Raw genomic sequence first — 10,915 nt, forward strand, 5'->3', positions numbered from 1 at the left:
ATTATTAGTTCTTCTCATGTGAAAGTGTCATCAAATTCTATATTAAAGTGGACAAATGCCTCAAGAATCAGAGTAGCATCAAAACCCAAAAATATAAAAGTAATCACTTAATTCGGTTCTTCCATCCATTATTTTCCATTAAATCTTGGTACAATGATGTCCATCTATTACACCATAAAAGTTGTGTCAATTTAGTTTCCTGTTCTTCCAAACTGCTCCTATAAATGCAAATCATTCAAACAATTAATGATTCACAGATTGAAGTGCACACAGTACAAAATGCAAAAATTGTGATGTGTGCAAGTCTGTGGCCAAGTTACGGCACAATACACAACAGATGAGATACAAGAAAATCTAAATGACATTTCACAAATTGAGGAATACGGATCGTTCTGCTATAATGTATGTTTCATTTATGTGAGTTTGCTGCAAAGTAATTGACAAATTGGGGACACTATTTCTAAAGCGCAAACTTTTAAAATGTGTTGGTTGTAACGCAACCCTTGACAACACTAAGTGCTGTTTCTAAAGCGTGATTCTTCTATAATTTGAGGTTGTACAAGAATGCAACCACCACATTATAGAAGAACTACCTGTAACATTGCAATAATTAAAAACAGGAAAGAGGTAAAGATGGGCATATTTCTGCAAAACAAAGTTAAAGTTCATTCTGGAAAATCAAGTTGGATACAGAACTGGTTTGAAGGCAGAAGTCAAAAAGGTAGTGGTGAAGGGTTAGTTTTCAGACAGGACGCCTGTGACCAGGGGTGTGCCACAAGGATCACTGCTGGGTCCACTGACAATATATTAATAGTTTGGATGTGAAAATAGGAAGTACAGTTAGTAGATTTGGAGATGACACCAAAATTGGAGGTGTCGTGGACAGCAAAGAAAGTTAGCTCCGAGTACAACGGGATCTTGATCAGATGGACCAATGGAGTTTAATTTAGATATATATGAGGTGTTGCATTTTCGCAAAACAAATCAGGGCACAACTTATACACAATGGTAAGATCCTGGGGAGTGTTGCTGAACAAAGGGACCTTGGAGTGCACAGTCATATTTCTTTGAAAGTGAAGTCGCGTATAGATATGATAGTGAAGGAGGCGTTTGGTATGCCTGCCTTTATTGGTCAGTGCATTGAGCATGGGAGTTAGGAAGATGTTTTGCAGCTGTTCATGACTTTGGTTAGCCCTCTGCATGCAATTCTGATCTCCCTGCTATAGGAAATATGTTGTGAAAGTTGAAAGGGTTCAGAAAAGATTTACAAGGATTTTGCCAGGGCTCGAGGGTTTGAGTATAGAGAGAGGCTGAACAGACAGGGGCTATTTTCCCTGGACCGTCACAGGCTGAGGGGTGGCGTTATAGAGGCTTATAAAATTATGGAGGGGCAGGGATAGGCTGAACAGATGTGATCTTTTCTCTAGGGTGAGGGAGTCCAAAACTAGAGGGTAGAGCTTCAAGGTGATATCAGGAAGATTTAAAAGGGATCTAGGGGACAACTTTTTCCACGCAGAGGGTGGTGCATGTATGGAACCAGCTGCCAGAGGAAGTGGTGAAGGCTGGTACATGAACAAAAATTAAAAACATATCTGGATGGGCATATGAACAGGAAGAGTTTGAGAGGAATATGGGCCAAAGTCTGGCAAATGGGAGTAGATTAATTTAGGATATCTGGTTGGCATGGATGGGTTGGACCGAAGGGTCTTTTCCATCTATACAACTCCATGGTTCTAAGTTACTAGTAGGTGTGATGAAATGACAGCACAAGTGAAAAGGAAGTGCTAACAGAAAACTATAAATGTGTTTTTATAAAAGGCAAATTAGAATCTAATCTTTAAGTACTGTAGGAGGAATTATAACAAATTTTAATCAGCTGATTTTTAAAATTATTTGGGAAGAAGGGGAGAACATGGTGTTTCCACACAAGCATGCACATTTTTAATGTGCAATCTAAGTGTACATGTAGTGCTACCAACAGGGTCTATCAAGGAGGTGGCCTGATAAGCTTGGCATCCAGTCCAGTGGGGCGGGGTGCGATGCGGTGCAGTGCAGTTGAGAGGAGGCCAGGACGCCTACACAACAAACAAACATGGTGGCCTAAATGGGGAACACAAGGAGATAGTCAGGCAGGCACTAGGATCCACAAGTGTAAAGTCAAATATTTCCTGATCCAGCAGTCCTTCAATTGGATTTAGCTAGGAAAATCTAGTGGGCCACGATTAACTTCCAACGGTGAATAAAATAGACAAATAGTTTAATTTAATTTAAAATTGCCAACTGCACTCAAGTGGCAGGGCAATCCAGTCCACCTTTTTGGGTGTGGGAAAAAAAAGAAAAGAAAAATAAGCAGTATTGAAATTTTGCAAGTGCAACACTGTTTATCAATTCAGTATAAGGTTTTAAATTTCAAAATCAGGTGAGACAGTGATGAGCATCCCTAATTCTAATCTGAAGAAAAAATAATCTAACCATAAAGTTTAGAAATAGCTTATAATTTGATACATATTTGCTTTATAATTGTCAGTTTTTTCAGCATTTGTCCCAATATGGAGGAGAAAAGCTGGACTTTTCACAACTATATAGAAGAATGCCACATAAACCATTCAAACTTCTAACACCAGCTGGACTATTTCCTTTTCCACTTCAAATATGACTTGAATTATGAGTATTCTCCTACACACACATGCCAAATCTGATCCAATTTCGAAGTACTGCATTCCATGCCAATGAAGCCAAATAACTGTCTGAAATATCTGTAGTTTTGTCTGCATCTAATAACATCTTACACCAGTGCTTGCCGATTCTCTCTCTTGTATACAATCTCCTTTTAACACTCAGACTTCAGATGACCTCCAGAGTCAAACATTTAGGTATTGAGTTGTTGAGCAGAATAGGCAGGCAGATGGCTAGGAAAAATAAGCTGCTGAGCATGAGACAAGTTTAGTCCGTTTGGAAATACTAAAATTTAAGATGCAGCAATATTATACTAAAAATAGAAACAATGCATCAATTTTGGCACTTTACATTTTGGCAACAACTTTATTCTAAACCAAACTTCCAAAATAAATTCAGATAACCCACTCCCACACGTCTGATAATCACACTGTATTAAAAAATTGGCTTACAGGAAACAGCACAATTCTTAGTAATTTGACCTAATTTGGTTGCATGTTTTTAAACTAGTACTCAAAAGGAAAAACAAGATTTAAAAGAAAAAAATTGCTCTATGGTTTGCACTCAAAACTCTGACATATACTGCAGTGTTAGATGATCTGTAAGTGCAGAATATTTTTGAAGCTTGCAACATTACTATAAGGTGCTATCACAGAATGGGCTGAAATTTAAATATGCAGAGGCACACAAATTTGGAAGAAGATGGAGGTTTAGGGCTTCTCCTACTGACAGCTTTTCCTACTCTGCTTCTGACATTAAACCACTTTCAGCATCAAATCCACAAGCACGGGGTTATAATTCTCATGCTGATGCTACAAGCAACTTCCATCTACGCCTATTTGACTTTATTGAGGAGGTTCGCTCTCCAGTCAGTAAGAAAATCATCTCTTGCTGGTCCTCACAGCCTTCAGTCAATAGGACTCCGGCCCGAAACGTCGATTTTCCTGCTCCTCAGGTGCTGCCTGACCTGCTGTGCTTTTCCAGTAACACATCTCTGATCTCCGGTATTTGCAGACCTCATCGTCTCATAACCCTTGAAAGCTCAGATTCTACTGTGCCATTTCCCGCCAATTCTCCCAACTCCAAAAATTTGTCCAATCGGACAAGGGTACCAGAGTTTAAACAGTTACATTCTTGGACTAAGTCAGACATCTAATTATGCTCAGAGAAGTTCAAATCCCAGCTCAGAAATAAAATGAAATAAACTTACATTAATTTAATGGTTAGTGTCAGCCAAACTACTGGTTTATTAGTGGTTTAACAACAGTTTAGGAAAAGAAGTTTGCCTTCCTTATCTGATTTTAACTGCTCTTTAAAATGGTCTGAGCAAGGCCACAGTTGTATCAAAACTAAAAAACAATACAGATGATGTGATTTTGTTATGTCTGAATGCTTGGGTCGATGCCACAATCAGGCAACACAACCCTGCAAATTCTCATCAACATCAGCAAAATGTTTTCCAAAATTATAGCTTTTCCTTGGATTAGTCAAGCAAAACCTGAGTTTAATTCTCAGCATCATACTTTTCAGCAAATTTCAGGCTCCTTCACTAACCCTGGATATGTCCTGTCTTATTGATGGCATTACAGGTCTACTGGCAATGATCCCGGGAATCTTGATCATTGCATCCAGAGTCAATAAAATCATATGGCATCAGGTCAAACAAACATCAGCATGGAAACCTAACTGTCACCTACTGCTCCCTCATCTGATGGATCAGTACTCCTCTGGTTACCACTTACTTGGAAGGAGTGCTAAGGGTAGCGAGCACACAACCGAGTGAAGAGCTTAGCCACATGTTGCAAGAGAAAGTCTACTTGAACTTAGTCACACTAGGCTCAGCTGTCACAAACAATTGCAAAAAGTAATCACTGAATAGTGCACTGAGAGTCAAAAGTCCTATCTTTGCACAGAGATCTCACATTATGTTGGAGCACTATCACTATGTGATAACTGAGAATAGATTTTGCAGCTCAAGGTTAGGTACCTGGGCTTGAGCCATCAGCAGAATGAAGTTTCACCAAGGTACGTCAGAGTCAGAGTCATACTGCGCCTAAACAGACCATTCAGTTTAACCCGTCCATGCCGAACAGGTAGTCCAAAAGCAACTAGTGCCATTTGCCTTTGTTTGGTTCATATCCCTCTAAACCTTTCCTATTGATGTCTTTTAGACATTGTAATTGTATAAGCCTCGACTACTTTCTCTGTGAGGTCATTCCATACACATACTACCCTATTGAGAAAGTTGCCTCTCAGATCCCTTTTAAATCTTTCCCCCTCCCCTTAAATCTATGCCCTCTAGATTTGGTCGCACCTATCCTTGGAAAAAGACCTTGGTTATTCATCTAATTTATGCCCCTCATGACTTTATTATCCATAAGGTTCCAACCTATCCAGCCTCTCCTTATAACCCAACCACTCCAGTCCCAGCAACATCCTTGGAAATTTCTTTTGCAGCCTTTCTAGTTTAACAACATTCTTCCTATAACAGGATGACCAGAATTGTAAGCAGTATTCTGAAAGTGGTCAACGCCCCAACCCCTATAGTCAATGCTCTGGCCAATGAAGGCAAGTATGCCAAATACCTTCATCACCACCACGCCTACATGTGACAACACTTTCAAGGAATTATGAACCTGCACCCCTCTTTTCTACCTTGTGAAGTGATTCTAATATTATGCAGACAAGATGCAATTTCACAACTACGTATCAACTCCTATTTAAATATAAAAACAAGCAATGTATATATTTCTGAAATTTAAATTCTAGTAATTCTGTGACATGGCTGTGCAATCCATTTTCATGCATCAATATCTTTATAGATTATGCACTACTTTCTGAAGCCATTGTTAAAGTATTCTAAAAATTGATCCAGAGTAACCATATCATTTCACACACCACTCACCTTTTCTGCATTGCTGAGGACACTGCTGAAATCTGAGCATCCCACTGAGCTTCTCCTCTACATAAAGGGTGCACGAGACACACTATATTCAAGATGCTGGAAGCCTAGCTAAGTATTTGAATACCTCCAGTTTGACTGATCATTGTCAAATGATTTTACTGGCACCATATACAAACTACAGGTTCCAATTTGTAAACGAGCTGTAAATAGACATTTTCAGATGTAAAATTTAGAATTTTTTGAATACTAAACTATATGTTGCACTCCATTTATTCAGTAGATATGTACACCTCCCTGTGCATAACTAAATCAAAAAGATCAATGAGGTTCCATATTCACTCAACCACAGTGACAGCCAACTCAGGTATTTCAATTACAGTCAACACCAATGAGGTAAGCAAAGTTTTTTTAAAAAGTAAATAAAGTGTGAATAGGAAAGGTTTGGAGGGATATGGGTCAAATACAGGCCAATGGGACTAGTTTAGTTTGGGAACATGGTCGGCACAGACCAGTTGGACCTAAGGGTCTGTTTCCGTGCTAAATGATTCTGTAACTCTAAGTGTTCCCCATCACTACATGTGTTCCCCAAGTATCACTACATTAGTTAATGGCAAGAATATGCTGTGCTCCAAATACTGTCATCTTTCTCCACATGGTCATATGCCTGCTCACACTTCCTTTTCAAGTTCAACTGACGTGCAGCCAAGAGACCAGCTAAGTGCCCTTAAAAATCACTCAATAAACCAGAGTTGTAACCTTTCTGTACAATTTTGCACAAGCTCTGCAGTATTGCTAAAAATGCTGACTCTTGTTTGCTTTTAAAAAATGATAAAGAAAATATGCCAACTTATCAAGACACTTTAAAAGAAACTGACTCAGTTATTTAAAGTGATTTTTACAGAACTTTCAAACATTCTTAAAATTTGAAATCAGTAACATGTCGAGATGGGGGATAATCAACTAGAAAATTAATCACAATTCACCACTGATTTACGACTCTTATCAGCACTGCATCTCAATGAAATTACCCATGTGGCATTGATTTGAAATACCAAGGTCATGCTGCTGTTAATTTCTGAAATGAAAATGTAAATTATGCTACGGGTGTTATTTAAATACTTTTAAATTTAAGTTTCATTAAAAGGTATGCTATCAAATTGTCATTTCAATCTCATTTTACGATCTCTTCTGATCAAACCTAACTGCTGACTTGTCTAATGCAGCGTTTACGAATAACAATACCTCATCATCAGCAGTATAAAACACCTTGGAATTGGACACTATTTTGAATAATATTTGTACGTTATTAATCAGAATAATCCAACTACGCTAATCTTAGATCCAAAAAAAACAGTGCTTGAACAGCACCATCCAGAGGGATTAGCAATACGGAAAGGAATGGGGGCAGGGCAAGAAGAATCACCGCCACATCAGAAGCATCGATGCTCTCAGTAAACTGCACCATTCCGACCTAACCCTCTAGCTGCAATTTACAAAATCATTTTGAATCCGCCCCTCCCCCCCTCAGAAAACTGCTGATGCGTTCGAAACACGTATGTGGCCCACCATACTGCAACCCGTGTTAAATCGTAATTATAAATTCTGTCAGTACTATGAAGAATTTCAGCCCATCGAAATCTGCGTTTCCTATACCAGTTCACTTCGTAAGCGAATAAACTGCAGTATCACAACCAAATCCTGCTTTCTTGTACATGACGAACACTGCAACATCCCATCATTTGTTCGGCGCATCAAATTCAGCAGAGCGCATTTTTATTTGCGACGTTTAAAAAATTTAACGACCAGATGTCCTCAGCAATTCTACTAGTAAAATATTTATTATAGTTCTGGCACTGGCGCTACATTACTGCCACCGTTACCTCTCGGCTCCAGAACTATGAACACAGCCCACTTTTTTTTTGTGCAAGCTCGGACTCCATTACAACGAACATAAATACCAGTGATGGAGAAAAGCAAATAAAACACAGGAGCCAGGAATATCAGCGAAAACAAAATGCCTGGGAATAAACGGAAGCGCCAGCAAACAAGTTTTTTTTTAAAAAAAATAGAGATTGGGAGTGAGAACAAACTGGCAGCGCGCATGCAAGTCAATTTTTTTCTTAAATGCAAAACATCGAGAATACACACCGTTGCAAATATTGGGAAATTGTAATAAAAAGGGCATTGAATTTAGACATTGCAATGCCAAGCTCTGGGATCGTTTAATGTCCGAGACAGTGAAGGGTAAGGGTTGGGGGTGGGGAGGGGGGCTGTAATTATATGAAGGTGGGGGTAAACAAAGTCTCTTACAGTCCAGGTGCTTCTTCTTGGGTCCCATCACCTCATGGGTGGTCGCCTTGCAGACAGCCCTGGCCACGGCCGAGCCAGTCACACTGTACTGAGCCGCGGCGATCCGGTCCGTGATCGTCTGGCCCGACATTTTCTCGCTTTAATCTTCCTCCTCCTCCTCCTTTTCTTCCTCGTTTTCCCCCCTTCCTCACTTTGCAAGTGAATAATTGATGTCCGAAAGGGAGAGAGAGGGGGAGAGACAGAGAGAGAAAAAGAAAGGCCGGGGAGGGGGGAGGGGGACACAGAGAGAAGAGGAAGATGTCAATGAACCCGAAGTACAGTACACCAGAGGTGGGCGAAATAAAATGAGAGGGTAGGACGGGGCGGGAGGTGGGGAAAGAGTGGGGGGGGGGGAATAATTTAAAAAGAGAGAAAAAAAAACGGAGGAGCCGCTAGTCAGAGAAGGAGAGGCTCACACCTGGGGAGCCGGGGGGGAGGGGAGCGGGAGGAGGAGACCAGGCCCCGGCCCCGCTACAGACCCAGAGAGAGGGAGAGGGTAAAGGCGGGGAGAGGATCTTCCCCCTCCCCCCCGTCACACAAACAGTCCTCCTGATGAAGGGGGGTGGTGGGGGGGGGGGTGAGCAGTTCTCCCCGTTTCCCGGGGGGGGGGGGGAATGAGGGTAACCGGGCCTTCCCTCCTCTAACGGACCCACCCCTCTCCCCTCTCCCCTCTCCCGCTGTTGTCCCTTACCCCCCACCCCCGGCCCTCGCCGCCGCTGACACCGCTCTCACTCCCAGTCCGGGCCGGGATCTTTTCTTTTTGATCATAAAATGGCGATTGATCCAAGGGGATTTAATCGGATTTTTCCTCCTGTCTGTCTGTCTCAGTCACTCACTCCCCACCACCCTCCTCCTCCTCCTCCTCCTCTTCTCCATTGACACGTCACTATCACCCCCCCACCCCCGCCCCACCCCATCATTTAAAGGGGAGGGTCTCCCCCACCCCCTCAGTCAGCCGCTGCGTGTCTGCCGACACAAATTACACCTGTCCGGAGGGATGGAGGAATGTGGAGGATGTCACCTCAATGGGTTCCGCTCGCCTTTGATCCTGTCATCCTTTCCCTGGTCGTGGCAACAATGCAAACTTTCAATGCTCCTTCCTCCAAAGCCTCACTCAGACCTGATCTTCAAGAGGTTGCACTCTTCTCATTCTGTCCTGTCCTGTCCCGTCCCGTCTTGCATTCATTCCTATCCCCTCACCCCCCCCCCCCGCCTGGATACTTGATATTTGCTGGAGTTCCTTTTAAAATATATATTTTAACATTTCACCGAGCCATTTGCTGGTTAATGTGTAGGTTTGTGTAAACCGCGCTCTTCTGGGCAATCAGTTTACCGTTTCGGATTCCTGTTGTGGTTTCAACATCTCTTTTTTTTTAAGTAAACATGAAACCTACATGTTTTTATTTCTCTCTGTAAACGTTTCCACTAAAAATAACCAGTATCGTGAAATATCAACGAGTCGTGTCAAGGTATTCAGAGTTGTAGTTTTGATTCATCGTCCCAAACCGCTTAGTCAGCGAGCACAGCTGTAGGAACGTGGGAAATTTCGACCAAAAACTAAGCAGTGTTATTTGACGATATACAGTATGACCCATTCCATCTCCCTGTCTAGCCTGACAATGTATGGCAATGCCATAAATAAACTCCTCTGTTAATAACATTAAGAACATTCCAATTTATAAACGAAAATGTCTGGTCTTCTTTAAAATCTTGCCTCTTATATACTTGAATGTCTTCCTATTGTGTTTGCAATAATTCTCTTGGTGACACAAGATGATAGATTTTCTAAAAAGATTAGACTTCTTTTATTCTCTTCCTTGGACTTCTCCATTTTCAGCTCTTTCAAATGATTGCTGGAGCTAAGTAAATTTCTGATTCCTCTAACCTCTAATTTTCACATATTCCCTCCTCATCACAAATCACTAGTACTTATTGTGTCAGTTAGATTCAACAATGGTTTGAAATATAAATATGAGTGCAGTAAGAGACTAGGTGGCACTGTCCCAGGAAGATCCCAAATATCACAGAATCTCAACGTAATACCTATTTTCTTCAACAAGCTGTTCAGAGATGTTATACATACCTCCGGAGCATGTGAGACCTGAACCTGGGGCTCCTGGTCTAGAGGTAAGGGCACTGCCACTGCACCACAAGAGCCCCCATATTGCAATCTAGCATAATTTGGTCCAGAGTTTTTGAAAAGATTTGAAGCTTAGTTTGTGAATGAGGTCATAGGTTCATTTGCCAAGCTGGTGTGGTTTTCTGCAGACATTTTGTCACCTCACAAGGTGATATCGTTAGTGCGAGGCAGATAGTATTTATCTCCCATCATCAGACTAGTTTGTACGGATGATGTCACTTAGCAAGGCAACAAAACATCTGCAGAAAACCACACCAACTCAGTGAATGATTCTATGACCTCATTATTTGGTCTACCATGCTTTCCAATTGCGATTCTTACAGTGTCATTCCCTACACTCTCCACATAACCCTGTATATTGTTTATTTTCAAATAATCGTCAAATTCCCTATTGAATGCCTTGAGCAAACTTGCCTCCACTACGCCCTCAGGCATGCCAGACTCTTAAACACACATTGAATGAAAAAGATTTTGATCATATCACTTTAATTCTTTTATCAATTATTTTAAAGCTATGACCTCTCATTCTCAAACATTTCTTGACTGGGAACATTTTATGCCTATTTACTCTGTTCAGCTCTCTCATGATTTTGAATATTTCAATCAGATCTTCCCTCAACCTTCTCTTCAAGGAACAGTCCCAACATCTTCATCTATCTCTGTAACTAAAATTCCTCATTGTGGTACCATTATCATGACTTTTTTAGGCATTGTCTCCTCTTATCCTTCCAAAAGTGTGACAGCTAGGAGCGGTCACAGTACTCCAGATGAGGCCGATATTCAGTTTCTCACTTTTTAAAAATGCTAGACCAAAACAACATTGAAAGCTGAGAAGAAGCTATTCA

The 10,915-nt window shown here is 41.1% G+C and overlaps 1 protein-coding gene across 11 annotated transcripts in view; it reads right to left on the minus strand.

Annotated features, from left to right (window-relative positions):
• The window catches only part of snap91a (synaptosome associated protein 91a), a 225,365-nt gene extending 216,317 nt beyond the window's left edge, over positions 1–9,048 (minus strand). For 7 of the 11 annotated variants that reach the window (XM_060850138.1, XM_060850147.1, XM_060850128.1 and 4 more), the window contains exons 1-2: positions 8,622–8,771; positions 7,892–8,081 (exon numbers count right to left, since the gene is read on the minus strand). In XM_060850138.1, the coding sequence (XP_060706121.1) occupies positions 7,892–8,021 (130 nt within the window). In that variant the 5' untranslated portion in view covers positions 8,022–8,081; positions 8,622–8,771. Of the gene's footprint in view, positions 1–7,891; positions 8,507–8,621; positions 8,772–8,951 lie in introns of those variants that run through there. The other 4 variants (XM_060850085.1, XM_060850076.1, XM_060850067.1 and 1 more) reach the window with 4 other exon arrangements.
• Between the last annotated feature and the right edge of the window lie 1,867 nt (positions 9,049–10,915).

This window comes from Hemiscyllium ocellatum, chromosome 3 (assembly GCF_020745735.1).
Source record: "Hemiscyllium ocellatum isolate sHemOce1 chromosome 3, sHemOce1.pat.X.cur, whole genome shotgun sequence".
NCBI classification, from domain to species: Eukaryota; Metazoa; Chordata; class Chondrichthyes; order Orectolobiformes; family Hemiscylliidae; genus Hemiscyllium; species Hemiscyllium ocellatum.